Source organism: Pholcus phalangioides, unplaced genomic scaffold (assembly GCF_987345545.1).
Source record: "Pholcus phalangioides strain wild (caught in Gottingen) unplaced genomic scaffold, Ppha-v1.0 ptg000011l_1, whole genome shotgun sequence".
Taxonomy (NCBI): domain Eukaryota; kingdom Metazoa; phylum Arthropoda; class Arachnida; order Araneae; family Pholcidae; genus Pholcus; species Pholcus phalangioides.
This window is the reverse complement of record NW_028301604.1, coordinates 9,160,567-9,184,640: the sequence shown is the minus strand read 5'-3', so window position 1 is coordinate 9,184,640 and position 24,074 is coordinate 9,160,567. Positions and strand designations below refer to the sequence as shown.

At 37.1% G+C, this 24,074-nt stretch overlaps 1 protein-coding gene across 1 annotated transcript in view; it reads left to right on the top strand.

The window, feature by feature from the left end:
• HERC2 (E3 ubiquitin-protein ligase HERC2) overlaps positions 1–24,074 on the top strand; it is a 645,607-nt gene that overhangs the window by 322,547 nt on the left and 298,986 nt on the right. The window contains exon 45 of the mRNA XM_089238586.1: positions 5,822–5,989. Within this exon, the coding sequence (XP_089094712.1) occupies positions 5,822–5,989 (168 nt within the window). The remainder of the gene's footprint in view (positions 1–5,821; positions 5,990–24,074) is intronic.

Genomic DNA, 24,074 nt, shown 5'->3' with positions numbered 1-24,074 from the left:
AAAAGAGCAAAACAAGTATAGGGCATTTTACATAAGGTTTGAATAATTTTTTTTTCTGTTAAATCTTGAAATGAATACCGTAAAATTGCTTGAGACTTTAGCAACAGTAATATTATGATAGTATGATATTTCTTCTGAAGCATAAGATTTTGAATCAAAACGGCATATTTTTTTACAAAAATTTTTTTTGGGAAACGTCTGTAAAAAAGGGGGAGGTAATTTTTAAAAAAGTTCCAGTTATACGGAATGAGGTTCTATTATTTGAGCCTGAGCCCCCAACATTTTCAATAAGTTTATGCCTCTGGCTGGGTGTGAAAAAGTTTTTTTTGAAGGGATGACGTCTGCGAGTTCCCCCCCCCCCCCCCCCGCGCTCAAAACATGACATCAAATTGCCATCACAGTATGGGTTTTCGAAAACATTGACATATAAAAAAATGTCACCATTTCTAGGCCCTCTTTGAACAGGGATCCTGTGCTCTGGCTCCGTTTTTCTATTCATCTCACAAGGAGGAATTAGAAAAAAAGTACAGTACTCTCTCCCACTGGGAAAGCATGCATTTTGCCCCCCCCCCCCCAAATCCCTGGTCCGTCTCCCGCCTTACCAAAATTTTCTAATAGTGCAACACATGAACGTGGACCAAAAAATAATTTTAAAAACCACACATTCACATACAACTGAACACCTTTCGTTGTTTCAAAAACCATAGTTTCATATATCCAGGCACAGAATTAAGTAGGACCGACACTAGGAGGAACAATTACTCTGTCGCCCGGGGCCAGATTTGTTGCCCCACTCCCAGTAATATTTGAAGCCGGGTTTTCCTAGGAGCAGGTTTTCTGTGCCGCGCGTGACGTGATTTGCCCAGCATGGCACTTTGTCCACTCACCAATAAGAAAAGCAGTACAACTGTTTTCCTACATAGTGTAATACGGCTCACAACAGCACTTTATGCCGGGCGTGATCGGTGGACTGCTTCTGGAGGACTCAAATGCATCGTGCGTGCGCCATGCGTTTCAACCATCTTTTCATTTTTGTTGTGTTTTCTTTCCCTTCAAACCCGAGCATGCAGATAACAGAGTAGCTGATGTCAGGGTCATATATTAACTATATAAACACCCTGAGCACATGCGCCAAGCTAGGAGAACAAACGCATAGCGTGATTACATAACAAGTTTCTTCCGATGCGAAATGATGCAGTTCAATTCACCTGGTTCAAAACCTGGCTTTTCAGGAAACAATTTAAACTTGGTACTCTTTGTAGTCAAGTGCCTGGGACGCCAGACTCCTGTGCTCTCTCAATTTTGGCATTGTGCGTAAGGTGCAGCCACAATGGGCAGCAAGAAGGAATTCTCCCTTTTTTACCCTTTCAAAAAAGCTAATGAATTTTTGTTGAAAATCCAATTTCAATTTTTTTTTCAATGACTATTGAAGGAAACCAGATTCCAAAAATTATAAACCCCTCCCAATTCTGTTTACAAACTAAGTAAGATGGTGGAAATATATTGCTTTATTTCATTCATGGGCTCGTCTTTTGCAACCCGCTGAGAAGACAGCTTTGTAGCCTTCTAAAACATGGTTTCAACATCCCCCCGTGCATTAATGTATGCAAATGGGGGTTTGGGGCTACCCCCCGAAATTGTGAATTTTTGCAGTAAAAAATATAACCCCCCCCCCCTGGAAAAGAAAAAATTTTAAGCATTGCCCTTCCCCCCTCTTCAGAGAAAATTCTGCTTACTCTACTTCTTCTAGTGTCCATGAATACCTTGGTGTGCACTGGGCTTACATTGGCACCCGAGAATGATTATCAAACCAATATTGCATGGTCATAAAAAAAGACCATTTGTCAATAAATTTGGACTTATTAATCCAATTATTTTGATTAGTGCCCATTGAAAAAATTTTCATCTTTACCTAAATATTAGGGCCTTTTACCCAGACCAGCAACTAGATACTCTTCCAGTCGGGCAAGCATGCATTGTACCTCTCTCATGTAGTTTTTTATAATTTTAAAAGAATTTAGCACCCCCCCCCCCCCCGGTCTAGGGTGCGAGATCCACCTGCACCCTTTTCTTTACTTGGGGGCGGTGGCGTTAAAACCTTGGCCAGAGGGCTCAATGTCTAAATTGAAGACATCTTGGCAAAAATTAAGTTATTGCTTTGTAAAAATGTTTGCCACACAAAATATAGTGTTATCCTGTTTTTATGGGCCCTAAAATTCGTCACACCTGCTTAAGTCTGACTCTGTTTTATTTCACTAGGATAGGTGTTCCCAAACTATGCTTCGCTGCATTATTTCGAACAGAGCTACTTGGGAGGGAACAATACATCTTGCCAAATAGTTTTGTTCAATTGAATGACAGTTTATTAAAGCGTTTGCGTTTTTTCCCATTGTAATGCACTTTGATAATTTGAATAATTGTCTTGAAATTAATCAAACTGCACTATAGCTGTTAGGTAGGCTTATGTTGTGAATCAAGACAAAACATTTCTATATTTTTCCCATATAAAAGCAGGGACGTTGGAAGTCAAAAGTGATTGATGTTGCTTGAAGCAGTACGTAACCAGGGCCGTCTTAATCATGTTAATAAATGCAATAGCTTACCCCCGGAGGTAGTAAATTGTAACACAATTGACACGTTTAAAAAGAAATACGATAAACATGTTGGGGTAAATCGAGAAGCTATCCATTCTTAGAATAAGACAACTATAAGTATTCTTTATGTGCAATGTATAATTTTTTATCATGTGTATATATTGTTTATAATTTGTGCTAATTGCATTTTTAATTGGGTTGCTGTATTTTTGAAATATATGACAACCATATTTTTATGGGCATCTTTTTATCAGCCACCTCGTTGGGCATTTTGTCTGTTGTGGCGTTGTATTTGTATTTAAGAGCATCATGGACCCCCAGGCCAAGTGGTTTTTTGGAGGCCCTACCTGGTAAATCCTAGAAAATTTCAAACGGACCTAATTTTTGTGAGGCCCCTCTTCTCTTGAGGCACCCAGGCTGTGCACCGTTGGGTCCACACGTTAAGACGGCACTGGCCGTAACTAGGATTTTAGCTGCTCCTCCCCCACAACTTTGAAATTCAATAAATTTGTACGTGTTCTTTGTTCTCACGTAAAACTGCTGCCCCCCTAAATTTTGTCACCCGGGGCTACTCCCCCCGTGCCTTCCTCTAGTTCCGACCATCATGACTGGAAGTGTACTATTTTTTTTTTGCAAAAAAAGTAATTTTTTTCGTTTATTTTTTCCCCATTATTATTTTTTACAAAGAGAGTTGCTTTCCCCCATTCCTACCATCTGGCCTTTTCCTGTGCAGCCCAATCTTTATTTTAGACCAGAGGTGTCCTGCACATAGGGCACCGCTAAACAAAAACACTTAGGGAACTAGTGAGATTTCTATGACTGTGATTTAGGAAATGAAAACACTTGTGAAGAGAACATCTAAAAGAAATGCAGGATTTTTCAAGAGCAGATTGGGTTGCCTTTTATTACCATTAGAAGGAGATAACCATCAGTTCAGGGAAAATAATACAACCATACTGAGAAATTGCATTTTCTGGATGTTATGCCAAAACTAAATATTTGGAAAGAAAAATTATTTGTCTCCTCTGGGAATTGAGACACAGCAGCCTCCCTTTACTACAGCAATTTTTGGCCCAATATAAGGGGACCCGAGTTCGATTCCTGGAGGCGAGAAATCACTTTTCTTTCAAATATTAGTTTTGGAATAACATCCAGAAAATTCAGTTTCTTAGTATATTTCGGGCCAAAAAAATAGCATCTGTTAATGTAATACAACCATGTGTTGGAGGAGTCAGAAGACAGGAATCGAAAGTGATTGTAGTACTCCGTATTTTATGACTTTGGAGTTGGGGGTGGGCTGTTCAAATGCCCAAAATGAGAAAAAAAATGTGTATGGTACTGGTGTGAAAGACTAATAATTTTGTTACTGTTGACATTTTAAATTTGTAAATGGGGGTAGCACTTTCAAGGGGATATTTTGTGACAGCCCTAGTTTGGAGTGGTCAACCAATGACTTTTCAAGCTGGAAGGTCTTCAGAAAGAATTGGGATTGCTTGACAAAAAAGATATGCCACCTGCCTTTCAAGAGGGCAAAAAAGCTCAATATGAGCTTGATGGAGATGAAAATCTGGTGATCCTAGTGAAATTCCAATTTTATTTTTGTTACACAGTATTAGCTGGCAAGTTGTAAGGTTTTTTCAGCATCTTAAATTGAGTTATTTCTTACTGTTTTTCTCTTTCCTCGATGTGAATCTTGAATAAGAATTGAACAAATAGAGTATTTTTCTGTGTATATAATCCGCAGATGTGAAGTTTGCTAGTTTCAGAGAAAAAAGACATCATATAGTCTGCGCAGCAGTTTATAACCCCCATGAGAAAATTTCATGTATTAATAACGAAATAAGTTTAAGGAATTGGGGAGGGGGTGTTTGCTATGTTTTTGCACAAAAAAATGTAGATTTTCATATTTACATCTATATCCTTCAAGAAATATTAAAAAAATTGTTTGTTATAAATAAATTTTCAAAGCAATTATAACTAATCAAACTTCTCTGAGTCAAAAACAGCTTTAGACAACTTTACTAACTTAGCCAATTTCTCTAATTTGGAATAATCAGAGTAATTATTACTTCTCTAATTCAGTCAACTAGGAAAAAAGAGAAGGGTAAGCGCAAATCGCTGGGAGGGTTGATGTAGTGACCCACATAAGAGTCCAATAATATGGGAACATAAATCAGTCCCGTATTTCAGGGAACAGTAGTGACTAGCAATAAACAATAAAAATTGCTCCCTCCTACACATCACCTTGGGTCAGCACACGAGAAGCGGGGGAGGTGGAGGGCGCTGACTGCTGGTTTGCACAGGGCACCACTTGGTCTAAGACCGGCCCTGCACCAGGTCACCATGGCGACTGAAAAATTGGTGTTGGCACTTGAAGTTTTTTTGTGTATTTACTAAATTGCAGGCTGACAGCAGCACAAACTGTTTGGAATTAATAGCAGTATATCTGCCTACATGAAAGAGGGTCGCTATACCCTGAAAAAGTAAAAAAAAACCCATTATTTTGGACCTTTTTCTTCTGGTAAAAATTTTTTGGTGCTTAAATATTTTTTCTGACTTCTAAATTTTTTGCGATTTTTTTCAGCCCTGTACATGGGTGTAGGAAGGCAAGTCTTATTTCAACAAATCACAGATATTCACTTTATAAAACAAGCAAGCTCCATGAAAAGCCATACTGAAACAAAATCTTGAAACAGCTCTCCTGTAAAATTTTTCTTTTGGCACATGGTGCCCTTTACCTCCAGCATACAGATATAAATGGTGTGTCTTGCAATTAATATCAGATATATTTTTTTATTTGTTTTCTCATAATAAACTAATATTCAAGAGCAAATAAAACAAGGCAAGTTATATTGGCCTGAACATTACAACCATAGAGTAAATTTGAAAAGTATAGCAGGGTCAAAGTAGAAAATTTAGTTGAAATTACCCATAGAGGAGCAGCATGATGTGGTTTTAAAATGCAGTAAAAAACATCTTTGTCTCATGTGCATAGAATGATCTCAATAGCACCATTCAATTGGAAATTTTTTCATTTGTATAGCCCCCTTCAAAAAACATTTGCATACCAATTTTCGTGACTGTTGCCTTATTTTTTATTGGTGGATACCTTTTTTAAACAGAATGTGTTTGGAATAATTAAGACTTGATTTTTTTCCTCACTTTTATTTATGATGTATGATGATGTCGATGAAGTTTATAAAAACATCATATATACAAAAATGCAGGTTCTATCTGGAGTTTATGGACAAGGAGCTTACAAGAGACGTACAGATTTTTCCAGTGAATTTGAGTATTCTGCTTATATATCAGAAAATGTTCATCCTGGTATGTGGGTGCGCTGTCGTTGCTCTCATAATCAAATATTTGAAGGAGATATCGGAAGAGTTTGCTGTGTAAGTTGAAAATGTTGAAAAAAATTTTTTAATGTTTAAAATACAAAATATGAGTAACTATCATTCCAGGTCTTTTATACTAATGAAATAAGGTTTGAAAAGCAGTATATACAGTCAGACCTTGGTATAGCACATAAGGGAAAAAACATAATCATACGAACATGGGAAGGGAAATTTTATTGCTACAACACCCCCCCCCCCCCTTTATTTGACCCTGTAAATGAACATAACATTTTATAATTTTTCGGCATTGAGTGCTCCTGTGAATATCCTTTGAACTGGGTAACTTTAGAATCAATATATTCAATGTTGGGTAAACACCTTCCTTGATTTTCTCTCTATCTGTTATTCTAGATAGTTTGAAATTCCCATCATTCTGGTGTTGAAGTGAGGACCATTTTAAAATAAAATATGCATTAATGCACTCAGCATTTTGGAAACTTTTTCTTCCCCTCTTTCTTGATTTTATATATCTTTAGCTATTTTTGCACATAACTTCCATTGTTTTTGAAACATTTGTCAAAGCTTGAGACTTGCTTCAAAAGTCTCATGTCATGAAAGTGTGTTGGAACCTGGTAAGTTGACCATTCCTGTACCTCTCTTTCATTTCTCTGTCTGAATTTCTGAAAATGTCTTCCAAAGAAGAACTTTTCTCAGGTTTTCAACACTTTGGTCTTCTTGCAGTATCTAGGCACTTAGCTGTACGGACACTGACCAACTTGCTTCCAGCTAAAAAATTTGATTTGAGCAGTGGTATGGAGCTTGGCATTTGTTGTAAAGTAACAGAACCCAGCAGATAGCATGCCACAGCATTTACTTTGAATTGAATGGTGAATTTCCCTCAAAGTCTGCAATATTGCCTATTTTTGTACCTTCTGATGATCATCACCAAAACACTTAAAAAGGCTCTTTTCTGGCATATGTCCAGAAAAACAGACAATTTTGAAAACAATGGTTTTCGAATGGCTATCTATCCCAGTGTTTCTTGACCTTTTTTTGCCCATGACCCCCTTTAAACCATATTTTCTTCTTGTGGCTCCCATCTTATCCAGCTCCCTCCCCCACATCCAGGATCAAGATGCTTTCTTCTTATTGAATTGAATTCAGTCAAAACTAAATTTATAATAAACAAACATTTTTTACAAATAAGGCTAATCTCTGGCTCCTTTGCTAGGCATTTATCCATTGGGGGCAATCGTCCTTCCCAAGGAATAATATGGAAAAAATTGGTCTGTCTCATAAAATATGGGACAATCTGATGAATCTACACAATCGCTCCCCCCCCCTCCCGACATATCTCCTTGGAGCTGCACCTACCATGGGCTAGAGTGTGGTGAGCTTCCCTCTCATGGTGAGGGCATCCAAAGCCATCTCAACATCATGAGTTCCAGACAGGGTTATAAAAACTCAGCCTGGGTGAGTTTTATTTAAAAACCAGGGGGTTTTTTGGGCAAAATGGGGAAAATTAAACTTCTTTATTCTTTAGTTAAAAATTATCTGACATAAGTGTATATATGTTGACATTCTTTATTGTGTCTGAATATAAATAGTTTAGCATGTATTAAAATTATTTGATTAATAAAATTGAATAGGCCTATACTGTTTGAGTATGAAGTGGTTTCATATATTTACACTCACCCACCAGTACATTATTCTATTTGAGCTTGAAGTATATGAAATGGAAGAAGCAGGGCATTTTATATTATGGTAATCAAATTAATTAGAAATGTTTTTCTGGTTCGCAGTAGCCCAGGTCGATAAGATACTTGCTTGAAGTACCAAAGGATGTTTAGAGGTGTCGCGAGTTTGATACCCTTTTCATCCTTGTCAGCAACTTTCCTGACACAGCGGTGCAACAGAAATGGTAACATGACCACAGAAAAAGATTGCTACTGCAAGAGTCCCACATCAAGAGGTTGGTGCACCAACCTGTCAATGAGTATAAAACAAAAGATGTCGTTCTGAATTGGCAGTAAATTCTAGGTCCCGGTCTAATTAGCCCTTGTGTGGAGAAAATTACAGTGGTGCAACAAAAATGATCAAATGAAATGTTTTTCTCTAATATAAATTCATTAATAAATAATCAAAGTTATTAAATTTTAGTATAATAATGTGAATGAAAAACAAAGACAAGTTTGATAAAGGTTGTCCTTGTTAGAGACCACAGCAATTCCTCTGGTAACTATTCTTGATAATAAAAAAAACCTATTAGAATTTATTTTAACTCCAATTTTTTACATCTCAATGCAATTAAACTAAATTTTATAGCGATTGTTAATTCTTAGTTTGAAAATCAAAGGTGAAACCGAAAGGAAATTTTATCTACTCTTGAAATGCTAACTGAAATGGCCTGTGTCGTAACAGAATCTTGGATATACTAATAACTGTTTTTTTAACTTTAACTTTAGGGAACTCAGAGTTCCTTTGTTTAAATAGATAAAATTGGTTTTTAAATTTAATTTTGCCATTTTTTTCCCCATTTAGTAGGCTACACACCATGTGTTCCCCTTCTATTTATGTCAATTAATGATAATATGTTCAGACAAAACCTGAAATATCACTTTAATGAGGATAAATATGAAAAAACATTTATTAAATTTAGCTCCGAAATTATTGAATTTTTTTATGTAAAAATATTCATTTTAATAGATGAAATATGTTATCGAGAAGTGTTTGGATCCTTCAAGTTTAATTAGTCTGAACTAATTATTTTCATTTGTATCTTATAGTATTGGCAGCATTTTCTGTGGATTTGCTGTTTTAAATCATCATTGTGTATCAAAGTTAAGTCTCATTATAATCAGTAAGATTTTTTGCATGGGGGAGGGGTACATCCTAAATTTGAGTATAAACTTCATGTTTCTCCAATAGAAACAGTTGACATCATCTAGAGATACTGATGCCGCAAACTCGGGATAGCCACTTAGCTAAAAAGAATCTTTTTTTCTGAGTGACAGCTGAAAAACCTAGTCAGCTACCAATCGTATTAATTTTTATTTTCCTTCATTTTTCAATAATGTATTCAAATTTAGACTGCCTAAAAATTAGTAAACCAATCATCTAAATTTTTACATTTAGATATATAGTTGCAATAATAGTGTGTGTGAACTTATGGCTTGCCGCATAAACAAATGTTTTGCTATTTCAATTTTGCTTTTAAAAAATTAATTGAAATCCTTCAATTGAGTATATATTTTCTAAGAAATGTAATATGCTGCTATTTTTAATTAAATGAAACTGAAATTAAATTTTTATTTTATTAAAAAAAATCCTTTTTGCCCAAAAAAACTTATCCGGGGGGGGGGGGAAGAGAATTTGTATTTACCCTGGCACCAAATCTGACAACCCAGGTTCCAGAGTTATGATGTTCTGGGGTGCCATACTTAGCTGAAAGTAACAACTTATATATTTGCATACTTCCTCATGAAAATCATACTACCAGATCTTATCACACAGGTCTCTTACAGGCAAGAAGTCCCCCCAGTGTGATACCCAGATGAGCCCATGTATTAAGATAGTCCAAGCAATGCCATCTTAATGATTCAGCCCATCCAGCCATCTCTACTGCAGAAAGGGAGGTCTCATGATAATGAAATGGGATTAAGATTTTTTGACATTAAGCTTGTAAATCAGTAAGCAGGCAGGGTAAAGTTCCTCAGAAAAGACATTTTGATTTTGGTTTCTGGTCCTATGATGCTCTTAAAACAGCACTGAGTCCAGGCTCTACTGAACTTCGAAAATGATTGTATTCCCCCCCCCCCCCACCATATTTCAATTGAAAACTTTACTTCTTCGCAGCAGAATTTTTTTCACAGTTTCCTGTGGCCCCCTTTGCCTGTCATGTCTCTCCTTCCACTTGATTTTCTTTTGTGGTTCCTAAGAATATCACAGGACTGCAAGGGGGCCATATAGCCTCAGGTTCAGAACAATTGATCTATCCCATTGGCTACTATGGCATGCCAGTGTTGCTTAATGCACGGCCCGGGAACCTCAAGAGAAGAGGGCCTAACTAATTGAAATTTTCCAGGTAGGGCCTCATAAAAACCAATTGGCCCGGGGACCCATGATGCTCTTAAGACGGCCCTATGGCATGCTTCTACAAAAACTTGTCTCATGCTGCAACAAATGTTGCAATAATTGAAAACATAGGTGAAGATAGGCTATTTTAGAAAATATGAGAAGAGTATTAGAAATGTTTAGCAGTTTGTTTTTTAAAATGGTCCCTCGCCATAAAAATATCCCTCGTAGATAATTTTTTTGAGTATATTGCAAGAAAGCAAAAATGTTCAAACAAAACCTGGAATCTGCTTGAAGAAAAACAATAATTAATGTATTTATATTATTGTATTTAATTTTTTTTTGTTAAAAATACTTATTTATTTACTGTTTCAAAAATTTAAGTTACTGTATTTAATTGAATTTTCCAACAGAAAGTAATGGGAAGATGTATGTAGGTAGTGCTACATATAGCAAAAGCATTGATCATAACTTTTTTGGGGGGGAATCATTTTTCCAACTAAGTATATATGGTATGTAATGATGAATAACCATAACTTTTTAGTAAAAAAAAAAGTGTACTATACAAGAAAGATTGTGATTTTCAAGAATTAACGTCTTTACACACTAAATTATGAATTACCTACTGAAGTGGTCTACTCATTATATGATATACATTGCTGTATTTCCTTCTTGATCTACTCAAAGCTTTTTTATTTTACCTATCTTCAAGTAACAACTCTTCCTTCCCCTTTTGTTTGGTCCTGGTTGCTTTAGAGCTCAAAAGCTCTAAGTTAGTTTCTATCTTTCCTAGTCTTTACCACTGACCCAAGTTAGTCACTATAGCCATTGCTTCCTAGCTTCACTGGTCATTCCATAATAAGTCCTCTTGGAACACCTAATTTTTTCAGGCCTTTTAAATAAAGCTGTAGGGTACCACCTCACACCATATTGTGAATTTCATGAACATTGTGTCTCTACTCAGAAGTAACACATGTTTAGCAGGTAGTTCTGGTACCTCTGTTCAAAACTATAGTGAACAAAAATGAAATGAGCCATATGTTTTTCTTTTGAAATAGGTGGGGAGGTAAAGACTGCCCTGACCATGCTTTCGAATGAGAAACCTGTCTTATTATTTTGGATCTGTTGCTATATCCTTCTTACTAATGATGTGCGTGAGTGTAAATGATTATAACCAGAATATTCAAATGAACAAAGATATATATTTAATAGAGATTAAAACTTTTAAAATGAGAGACAAAATTTGTTGCTGTTCAGACCACTGAGCTATAAGTAAAGTGGAGTGAGGACTGCGCGAGCCGTCGTCCTACGCGACCGCATCACCCTTTTGGAGCGAACCGGGCAAAACATTTCCTGACCATGTTAATGCAATGGGGCAATTCCAAATATGAGAGACATGTACATTCCGTTTTTTTTCCCTTCTCGGCCAATAATTATGTATTTTTTATCTTCAAAAAAATGTATAAAAATGAATACTTACTTTCATACACGAAATACCCTTTCTTTTCCAAAACTTAAGAGGAACTATTTCTTTATAAAAAAACAACATACATTTCTAATATTGTGTTTTTCATTTTGGTGAAGGCTTCCACTTCGAAAATTCGTATCAGTGAATATTTCCGCGAATTAACTGCTGAAAAAAGAACTTTCAATGCAAGAAATGAAATAAAAGTTAGAGAGAAAAAAAAGTGTTTAATATTTTTTTTCAAACATATATACAACAATGTGCACATACAAGTTTTTTTCCAATAAACAATTTACGAACAGGTCCACAGAGAATAATTTGGAAAATTGAAATCACAATTCACAAGAGCACTCATATGTCTGCTATCAAATAATTACTTAGTTACAATCCAAACCTTTGTCTATTATTTTACACAGACAAACTCTAAATTTGAAGGGATTTTTCCCTTTCCATAATATGCAATTATTCACAGCATATAAGAAATTCTTTACATTTTCATTAGATTTATTTTCATCATGACTCTACAACTGCCATGTTTTCTCACATGGGTACCAGAAACTAACACTTTTTCCTCTAATTAAGACTTTGTAATAATTATTGCATACATAGTTCAGCAGTAATCAACACATTAAGGAAGATGACCAGGTGGTGGCCCAAAATTTCAATAAAAGATATTTCACAGGCGATACATTAGAATTTAAATGAACTTGAAACTATCCAAAAAAAACTGCATTAAATTGGCATTTTCACAATTATGCAATCGAAGCTCAAGGAGGGGCCAGAGGTGCCAACATAAAGAAAGCAGGGCATTGTGTATTCATTAATTGGGGAGTTGACATGGAAGAACACGTAAGTCACACAAATCAAATCTTACAGGACCTATCCTAATAGACAGTCAATTATTAGAGCACAATCCAGGGAAGTGCTTCCTTGTGCTGTAACATTATCAACATATGAGAAAGCTTCGCTCATGAAACCTGGGTAAGATTCAGTAGAGCTCACCCATGATCTCAGCATCGCTGGGTGGGGAAGGGTAAACTTTTTTCACAAATTTATATATAATTATATGAACAAGGAGAATAAAAATATAAAGTAAGTGCAAATTCTTTCATACATAATGTGTATCGTCTCCTACTTGGTTTCACATTTTTATTTCTCAGCTGATATTCTAGGAGTTCAAATGGGACAACTCCAAAAGTGTCTTTTAACAAGGTAACAGTTTGCATGGGCATTCCACATACTTTTTGCACCGTTGTTAACATTGACGTAAGATCTGATATTTTTTTGTCCCACCGTTTCAATCTTTACATGGAGCAGTTTTATTTTGCGCCTCAGTTTAGCTTTGGTGGGAATATCTGACTTCGGCACTTCAGAACTGATCTAGCCTGGAAAATTAGGGCAATCCTCCCTTGACAAAGTGACTGTAGCCAGTAGACTGTTGACGAAGGATAATGCTGTAGCAGCTGCTTCAAATTCATTTTGAACATCTGATTCATCAGTGTTCGCCATGTTGTCATGATTGTGAACAGCAGTTTTCAACCTTTTAAAAATCTGCAAAAAAGAAACTTAATTCAAATATTAATTTCATATACAGTAAACCTCTTATAATGGCTACCTCCGAACTACTGCCATATTTTGTTGAAACCAAAGGATTCTGTCTCAGACTCAACATTACAAGTAACCTCTGATCAACTATTTCCGAACGAACACTTGACACGGAGTTGAAAAAAATATAATTAGCACAATGAGAAAAATTTAAAAAAAAATTCAAGTTGATTTTCAAGGCAGTCCCCCCCCCCCCCACCAAATTCTATGAAAAGAACGACTGTGTGTGTATGCTTTCTATTCCTGGGTATAAATGCTAGATAGGTGTTGAAGGCAGTGGAGAGGGGAAAAACAGAAGACATGCTGTCAACACTAATACACAAGCTGTCCAATTACTAGAAAAGATTTGTTTATGTGGCACTCTCTACTTCAAGGCATGGTTCAATACAAAAAATGGACCTTACAAATAACAAATAAATAGAAATATCCAGGGCATAAATTTTTTGGGAGGGATGTGTCAATCTTTTCATAAGAACATCTTCTTCAGCTATCGGACTGAACATAAAAATGCCCTGGAAAGAAGGCTCAATTTATTTTGGAGGGTCCTGTTAGTGGGCGTTGTTAGGAGGTTTTACTGTAATTTTCCATTATAGTTTGCAAATAAAGTTTTCTAATTTTTACGCGAAAAACAGAAGTTGCCAAGATTTTGAAACTTATATAAATATTTATAACTATATATAATATTATATATATATATATATATATTGCAATATAAAAGCTGTGTACTATGGTGCACAATAGCAATTTGACTGTTCGCCGCATAATTGAATACACTAGTTAATCAAATATTATGTTCCAGAACTGTTGATACCCATTTAAGTGGGGCCGATTGTACTTGAAATTTGAAACTACTTCAACAAGGAAAAATAACTTAATATTTTACCAGTGGAGGGCGTGTAATAAGTGATCAGCATCGTTTCTGCAAAGGTTGAGGGTGATGTGGAAAATTGAATATAATAGGAACAGCGTGTTCTTTCAAATAGCATTGAGAAGAGGAGTTATAGCTGTCAGCTGCAAAATTCTCAGCACAAATGTTTTAGCAGCATGTCAAGACCTTCCTTTCACAGCTTCCACCCATTATTTAAGACCTTCTGGGTTTCGAAGAGGGAAACCTTTATTAAAAAAAAGTATATTCATTACCAGGCTTCAAGAAAGCAATAGAATCAATCAATCATTGTTCATAATAGTAGCTTAACAATGATAATTGTTTGATAATTATAATACATGAATAATATAATTAGATGTGAACATAATTATAACACTTTGATGATTATGATACATTTATGATTTTGCATATTTCACTTTTCATATTTAGCAAAAACTGATGATGTAAGCAATATTAATTGCATTTTACTACTCCTCATTCTCACATTATTTCTCCAAAATTATTTTTACCAGAAATAGAAAAGTTTAGGTCCTTTGTTTCTTTGATATTTACACTGGATAATTTTAGTTCTTTAAGGCATTATCAGTTTTTTCGGACATAAATGCATATGAAGCATATTTCATCAGTATTTCTGTAATAAAAATTCTAACCCGAACAGTAATAAGCAATTTCTACACGAAAAATATTTTTGAAGTTTAAAATTCATGTGATATTAATTTGTTATTTTGAATTATGCTCATTAAACAGAAATTGAACGTGAAATTAGAACTACGTGCGTTTAATTTTACAATTATAGTATAAAAATGAATGCATCTTTTAACACATACCACGTGCACTTATGAAAAACTGAAGTTTATTTCCATCTTCCTTCAATTTCATCTTCGGTTGGAGAAATTATAGGCAGAACACAATATCACCATTTGTGTATGTGCAGATGGACAACTATATTAATGAAATAATATGAAAACAACTGAAAAAAACACTCGAGATGGAAGTTTCCCCTATTGTTTACATGCTGAAATAGCAATGTGTTGCCCGTCTCGCTCCGCCACGCCCACTTTTGTATTCTTCCGCGTCGGCTCGCGCACATCTGTGTTATTGTATAGGAAGTCTTCACTCCAGTTTACTTATAGCTCAGTGGTTCAGACTTGAGCAGCCATGTTTTTGTTCTGTTGCCAAAACTCTGAAACTAAATACTTGACTAATAATGTGTTGCCAGATACCAAAAACCGAAATAAAGAAATCAGTTGTTTGTCCATTAACATAATATTCTAATAACCTGAAATCAGCTCTAAAAAATGGCAACAAAAATCTCTTCACTTTCTGTTGTTAGTACAAAAGTTTCTGTTGTTGGACCTAATCAATGTGAAACTGTTGTATTTTTACACAGCATCATTTGTTTGAAAACATGGTTAAATTTCATTCTCCTATTCTAAAAGAGGCTCTTCAAGTAGCAGAATATGTTTCTTCAAGAGCACAATATGTTTCTTCAAGAGCACAATTTTGGCAGTTTTTGGTCCCCCTCGCTTTGTCAGCAAAATTGGTTAAGTTGTTTCAAAGCCTTATAGACTGGTCCTAGTCTCTATCAAGAGGCTTTGGCTGTCTCCCTCCAGAGGAGTACAAATAAGGTTTATGCTTTCACTCTTTCAATAGATAAAGAAGAAACATTTTTGTAAAATATTGAAGAAGAAATTTTTAAGACGCGGAAATGTGGTTGTTTTAAGATTAATTTATTCAAGAATTAACATAATAAAACATAAAAACAGTTGAGATTAAAACATCCCTCACGAGCACACAGCGGCGTGATATCAAATTGAAGGCAGAACTAAGTGTGTGTGTGCATGGAGGAAATCTTCCTCTAGGCGGGTCGCTCATGATTGATGACGTCACGGTGGATTGATATCGCCAGCATCTGATTTACATATTGGATCTGATATGTAAATTAATATGATTCAAACACTGAGAGATTCGTGAAGTGAAAAATTTAATTGTCACCAAAACCTACTAAAATTACTTTGGCGAATGCAGATCTTAGTTATGTATTAGAAACAAAGAGCTAAATTTCTCCTGAACCAGAACACTGGTGCAATGGACAAATTTTTGGTAAATTGGATTGTAGCTAGAAGAGTATTTGCGTGATTGGCGATGAAAAATTCTGGCGACAATTCAATGTTTTACTTTCCCAATGTTTTAGCACTTGTAGTTCACCAATAATTCCAGATATTTTGATGAAAATGATGTCACCTTGTAGGATTTTTCCCGTTTTTTTTTCCAAATATGTGCTATGTTTGCATGTAGGTCTCTTAGAAGCTTCACAAATACAAGTTTTTTAGACTTGACACTTATTTTTTCCATAATCGATTACCCACCATCATGGGTAGAGATACAGGGTGGGGGCGTCAAATGTGGAGTCGACTGATCTAATGTATATATGCATATATGAGGTGACATCATCATCATTGTGGCCCCCAGCAATAATGACTGTGTTTGTCCCCAGACTTCCAAGTCTATTTCCACCTATGCCCACCATAACTCAAACAGTTTGACATAGGACAGATTTGGGGGTGTTTCATGATCCACTTGGGCTTTTCTATCTTCCCCTTTCATTTGGCAGAATAGGTCAGATTCACCCTGTATATAGCAACAGCATTATCATCTTATTCGCTTCACTTCACTATGTTCCCTCTCAACTCCACTCGGCATCTCATATCCTTCGAGCTCTAGGGCAGCTCTTCCCATCGTCATTACTCTAGATTTCCAGAGATATGGTCCTTCTTCACATAACGTCATCAAAGTGAAGATGTAGATGTAAACCTGATGAGTGAAGGATGGACCCATGACGCTATATCACAATCAACTGATTCTCTATGGACAGGAAGTTTTGACTGGCACATCAGAGGAATAAGAAGACTCTAGGTGATAATTAAATGTCTCTTAAAGTCTGTAAATTCTAAAAAACTTGAACTCTTATATTAATAAACTAGCTGTTATCCGCGGCGTAATTTCCACGATATTTTCTTACAATTTCATACCAAATAAACCAATCGAAATAAAATTTTAGAAATATTGCGACCATTATTAGAATTCGCAATTTTGTTTCTGAAATCACTCTTTTCAATAAATTTGCACGAAATTATGAACTGAAACACACAAACTCTGTATTCAAATAATGTGCTATGACTATTAATTGTTTATTGATTATTTAGAGAAGAGGTTGTTAACCAGGGTTCTTGGAGATTTTAGGGGCTCCGTGATATCAGATTATTTAGTATTCTTTCACATATACTTCCTTTAGAAATCAAGATTCCTAGAAATCAAGCAGGTGTTTATATGAGTTAGTTAATGTTTGCAATTGTTTGTAATTTCAAAGCAGGATTCCCACTCTTTTTTTGACCGAAAACCAGCAAGCATCAACAGGACAAAAATCACTGCAATTTATTATTTTCTTTTACATGTAATTCTTAATGAATCTCATTGAATTTGTTTTTTGAACACATCTCGTCAGATTGCAACGAATTTCAGCTTTCAGCTCAAACATTTAAAGAAAAAAATTCAGATGAAATTATGCTAGTTAAAAGTAAGAAAACAATCGAAAAATTCTTTGAGAGAGATACGATTGATAATATAATTATATCATTGAGTAATACTATTAATATACATACTATGCTTAATAATAAGTCAATTTCGAATTGAGTTGAATTCATCTTAATAGGTTGCGCAAAAATGCATTGTTTTCTTTCAAAGAACACACTACGTAAGTTACCATAAAAATTTTCGTCAAAAATTTTTTTTTTTTCAATCGACTCTATCGCAGGAAGAAAATGCTATCATACGATACTGAAGGAGCATGTATCTCTTATCCATATATTCAGAGGAGAAACGATGCTTGTTTTCGGAGATAGAGTCGACACTCGTTATAACAACCTCACGTTATAACGATCATTCACGTTATAGTGACAAAGACTGGTAGGATAAGTCCCAAATGTTTTCCTAGAACTACTGTCATATATATTTTAATTATATAACGACCCTCCCAATCAGGCCCGACCACACCCCCGTCTCTCCCTCTCGCTACGACCTTGCTCCACATATAACGTCCATTCTCGACGGGACGTAGGGGTCGTTATATCGGGCATTGACTGTATGGCGATGCTAGTGCTGGTGGATGTCTGGTTGTCATTTCGGAAACATACAGTCATGACTCCTTTCTTTTTTTAGTTATTTAATAGAAGAGAGAGAGATTTTTACAACATGTTCGGTCGACAGTTGGAGCCAGACTGAACTCCAATACAAGAACACACTAGATAATGCCTAGCTAGTGAGTGGCATGAAAATATAATAAAAATATAAAAATTGTACAAGACAAGTAGCGCCACAGTACTCCCCCACGAGTCTGAAGGACGGCATATGGCACGATGCAAAAAAAAAATATGACAATATAGGTACTGCTATTTGACAATATAAGTACAACGATTTGACCTCAGAAATAGTTGGTGTGTGCCCAGTGACTTCTGTAATTTTATCTGCCATTTCTGATAAATCCGCCAATGTATCCTTACTAACAGAAAGTTTCTGCTATGTATGGATAGGCAAACGTTGTAACCAAAGGGTTTTAAGCACTTCATCTGAAATTTTCTTGCCAGCTAATGTATGCATCTCATGCAACAACTGAGAAGGTCGCTTATCCCCAAGAGTGAGCTCTTGGAGTAGAACTCATAAGCGGGAAGTTTCCGACAGTGAAAACTGTTGACAAATGCGTGTTTTTAACTGGTTGTAAGAATCATCTGTAACAGGAGCTCTGATCAGATCGCTAACATATGATAACACTTCAACATCAAGAGCTGTCACAACACAGTGAAATTGCGTTTTAGGATCAGTAATTCCGGCAATTTTAAAGTTCGATTCAATCTGAAGAAACCAAAGATCGACATCGGATTTTCAAATCGAAGGCGCGCGAAAAGAAACACGCGAAAGTTCTAATTCAGAAGACATACCTGTTTCTTCGGTAGCATTCAGCATATCCAAAAAAAAGTTCAGCACAATCTAGGAAGAGAATTGAGGGGTGATGCCCCCTCAATCAGTCAGCAAACGCACCACACACAGAGTGGAAAAAAAAAGAAGGCAGCAAGTCACATTACGAAGCGAGGAAGAGTAGTTTCGTCTGCTTTCGAGTTCGTGGCTGTCAAACATCTGCTTTACGCGGGTCACCAGTACTATGGTGATGCTAGTGCTGGTGGATGCAGACCTCGCAGTGCTCCTATTTTTCCTACTTTTTACAAATGCCCTCCTATTTTCCTACTTTCGTCGCAGTTGTCCTATTTTATTCCAATTCTCTCCTACTATTCCTATTTTATCCCTCCCTTTTGTTTACAGCCAATATCTTACTACGAAAATTCCGAGAAACCGCAAAATGTCACTGCTTTCCATCCCTTTTGACTTGTTTTATTTTCTTCACAAATCGCTACTGAAAAAGAAAAACTATTTTTTTTTTTAGGACGATGACAATTGTATCTTTTCGCCCCCGCGCCATATAGTCAAAGTGCTAAAACTGAAGTCCAGTGGAGAAAGCGAACCTGTTTGGGAGATCGGTTGCCGTAAATAAGAAGGCAAAAAAAGGGAGTAGGGACAGGCTCTGTCCACACCATAGACTAAAGATGTAATTAGTATTATTATATAATTAGTATTAAAGATATAATAAGTATTATTCTTACTCTGTGGTCCAAACACAAGAGACTATAGGTTTCTCTCCCCGTGTCTCGTAAGGAGCGTTCGAAGCCAGGTTTTCCTAGTAGGCGTTTTGCGCCACGTGTACCGAACTGGATCATTTCGCTTCAGCTGTAATGTGCTACATAATCACGCTACGCATTTGTGTTTCCCAAGCGTGGCGCATCAGATCAGTATATTATAGTATATGGCCCTGAAGTCAGCTACTCTATCGGCCGCATGCTCCGGTTTCAAAGGAAAGGAAAGAGAACACAGCAAAAATGAAGAAAAGATCAGTGGAACGTGCGGCACACGACCCATTTAACTCCCCCAGAAGCAGTCCGCCTATCACGCCCGACGTAAAGCGCTGTCGTGAGCCATATTCCGCTCTGTAGTACTGCTTTTCGTATTGGTGAGTGGACAGCGTGTCGCGCTAGGTGATTCACGTTGCGCGTGACATAGAAAACCTGCTCCTAGGAAAACCCGGCTTTACGGGACAGATCCCGAGCCACGTCTGGTTTTACGGGGGGAGGGGCGAGCCAATTAGCCGCTTTCTAAATGCAGTTTTTTTAACCGTCAGGAAATAACTTTCGGGTGTCTATGCTCGGTGTCATTCAAGTATTACGTCAGCATCGATGGTGGTGGGGGTTGTGCCGCCTTAACGCATGGGCCCACCCGGCCACGGCCCGGGGGCCTCAGGAGAAGAGGGGCCTCACAAAAATTAGATCCGGTTGAAATTTTTTAGACTTTACCAGGTAGGGCCTCAGAAAAACCACTTGGCCCGGGGGCCCATGATGCTCTTAAGACGGCCCTGGGTGGGGGGAGAGGTTTCTGATTTGCTGATTTTTGATGACAGGGGAGGGGTGTTAGGATGATTACTTCATCACCCAACCTTTATAAAAATGTGAAATACAGTATTCTTAATGGCATCTTACTCATTGCGCCAAAAACGAGAAAAACTTTTCGCTAGATTGTGGGCACCTGAACTAACATTCTCCCTATTGAGTTCCCTACAGAGCCACTTTAATGATCTCTAAATACTTAGCGGATCTAGGTGCTCTGGACCTGTGCCATGTTTATAGCAAACAGTGCAGAGGCCTATCTCTAGGAGGTGCTGGTCCGGGTCACTTAAGTGCTCTGGAACTGTGCCACGCATCACTCATGTGATCCGTAATTATTACATGGATCACTTAAGTAATCTTAGAATTTTCCGCGGGTAACTTAGAGAGATAAAGAACCGCACTGGTGGCCGCACCAGTGCTCTAAAACTGTGCCACATGTCACTCAAGGGATCTCTAAATGTGCCACGGATCGTTTAAATGGTCTGGAACTGTGTCGCTGGTCACTTATCTGTGAATGTGCCGCTTGGTTCATTTTTACAAAATTAGGTTTGAGAGGGACAGGCCACATTTGGTCCGCACCGACCAAGTGTTTACCGCGGGTGAAGGATTATCTATGGGCTTAGATTTAGGGTCGCAATGAATTTCTTAAAAAGAAATTTTGAATTCATAGCCTTCAAATAGTATTGAAATTAACAGAAATTTTCACATTCTAATAAGATATTTTCTTTCGAAATTTTAATTCTGAAAAAAAAAATTGATTAAAAAATATATTTTTGATCGTCTATATATATACATTGGGGGAGGAGGGGTAGAACGACCACGAGCCCACAACCAAGATCCCTTCCCACGTATGCCTCTGATCCAACCACTATGCGTTAGGAGGTGGGGGGCAGAGCGCTGACGAAATTTTGCTGAAAGGGGAGGGTAAGAGTTTTGCTGATTTCTAACAAGGGGGAAGAATGGGTCAAAAATCGCTGAAAATTTGCTGACGTAATACTTGAACGGCCCCTTATTTTAAGCATGTGCTAAACCCATGGCCTAAGTATGACGTGCCTCAAGTGGCCTCGGTACACTTACAAATGAATTAAGTGGCTCGCGGCACATTCTTACCTCATTTAAATTACCAGCGGCATATTTCCAGATCACTCAAGTGGCTCCCGGTGCATTCTTACTTCAATTAAGTGGCCCGCGGCACATTTTCAGATCACACAAATAAATCTGCGGTGCTGTTTGAGATCACTTAATTCAGTGGCCCGCGACACTTTTTCAAATCAATGAAGTGGCCCCCACACTTTTCATAAGGTTGAGTTAAGTTGTAATGTGCCGCGAGTCATTCAGGTGGTCTGAAAGTGTGCCGCGGGCCGCTTGAATCATCTGTAAATGTGCCACAAGTCACTTGGATGATCTGAAAGTGTGCAGCAGACCACTTGAGTGGAAATGTGTCAAAAACGCCACTAAAATAATCTGTGTGCGGCGAGCCACTCAAGCGATCTCGAAGCGTGCCGCAGGCCACTCAAATGATCTGTAAATGTGCCTCCAGCAACTTACAGTAATCTGCAACTGAACTACGAGCCACGTGAGTTAACTGAGGGTTTTCCTCGGGTCATTCAAGTGATCTGGAAATGTGCTTGGGGTCACTGAGGTGATCTGGATATATGCTGTTGGCAGCATAAATGATCTGGAAATGTGCCGCAAGCCATTGAATTAATCTGGAAATGAGTCCTACTTAAATGATTTGATGATCGTTCTTGAACCACTTGTGTGGTTTTATTATTTGTCCTGGGCCACATAAGATAACTCTGAGGGCCATTGGTTAGCATGTGTGTTTTAAGGCATACTAAGGGTTTGTGTGTATGCTATTGATGACTGCCGTTGTCTTTGAAAAAAAAAAAAGATGACATTCATGAACATATGTTAGTGCTCTGGAACTGTGCCGTGGCAATCTGTAAATATGCTGCGACATATTTACTGATCAGGGAATGTGTTGCGGGTCACTTGAATGACATGTAAATGTGCTGCGGGTACTTGAGTGGTCTGGAACTCTGCAGTGAGTCACTTAAGTGATCTAGGAATGTGTCACGGGTCACTTAAGTGGAACAGCAGCTGAGGTAACTTGAGTAATCCGGAACTGTGCCGTGGTGATCTGTAAATGTGGTGCGAGCCACTTGAATGACCTGAAACTGTGCTGCAGGGTCTCTTGAACGATGTAGAAGTGTTGCTTGGTTCATTTTTACAAAATAAGATTTGAAGTTGTGTGCCACAACAGATGACTCTGGGGCCACATTCTGCCCGTGGGCTATTGGTTAAGCATGCATGGGTTACATTTCTATGGCACCTAGACTGGTTTTTTTTCTTTCTTTGAAAAGCACAGGGGAAAAATGGATCACGATTAATAGTTGGACTTTTCAAGTAACAGTAGAAATTTGATTAATTTGTTTTTAGTTTTGCCATTTACATTGTTTTTGATACCGCACATTCTGTGGAAATAAATGATTTTTAAATTCATTAGAACTTGAGTTTCTTAAAATATTTATAGATAATACTATAATTAAAGTATATAAAGTGTGAATCTCAATGGCTACAACATTTTTAAATGCCATAATAATTTGGGAATTCCTTTTTTTCCCCTCCTATTTTTTTCCTATTTTTTGTCAATGATGTTCCTATTTTTCCTACTTTTTTTTCCAAATTTTCACTTCTAGGCCTGTGGATGTCTGGTTGTTATTTCGTAAAACATACAGTGATAACTCCTTTCTTTTTTTAGTTATTTAATAGAAGAGAGAGAAATTTTTATTACATGTTCGGTCGACAGTTGGAGCCAGACTGAACTCCAATACAAGAACACACTATATAATGCCTAGCTAGTGAGTGGCATAAAAATATAATAAAAATATAAAAATTGTACAAGACAAGTAGCGCCACAACTGTAATACCAAAATTTCTTTTTTATTGCCTATATTGTCATAATCACTGTAGATATGGATAGCATTCTTGATAAGTATTAGTACCTTTTACTTATGTCATGAAGATCGGCCAATATGAGAGGTTTTAGTAATATCAAAATTTTGAAGGAAAAAAATACATTATTGTACTTATGCTGTAGATTCAACAAACATCTTCCATTACAGCAGTGTTCCTCAAAGTGTGCGTCGCAGCTCTTGGGTGTCACCTCCCCCCCGCCGCCACATCCTGCCGCAAGGCACAGAGGCTATTCTCCTGCCGGGCCGCCACTGTAGTGAATTTTTTAACATGGAAAAAAGAATGATGGGAATCGTTTCAGGCTCTGAAACCAGAATCCTGATGCCAGCCCCACCTTTGTGGGGGTGGGGGGAAATGGGCTCGAATAATGACAATATTCATTAGTAAAACCAGTCCCGGGGATGCTGGACCCCAGATGGTGTAGAGATCTGTGACAGTAGGCTTTATCGATCAATTTACAGTTAAAATACCTCTGGAATGTACAGTGCACATTCAAAGGGAGAAAAAACACTTTAGCTCTTGATGAAACAAGTATGAATTTCTGTGTGCAATATTAGTTTTTTTTGCCCAAGGCCCATATTTACAAAC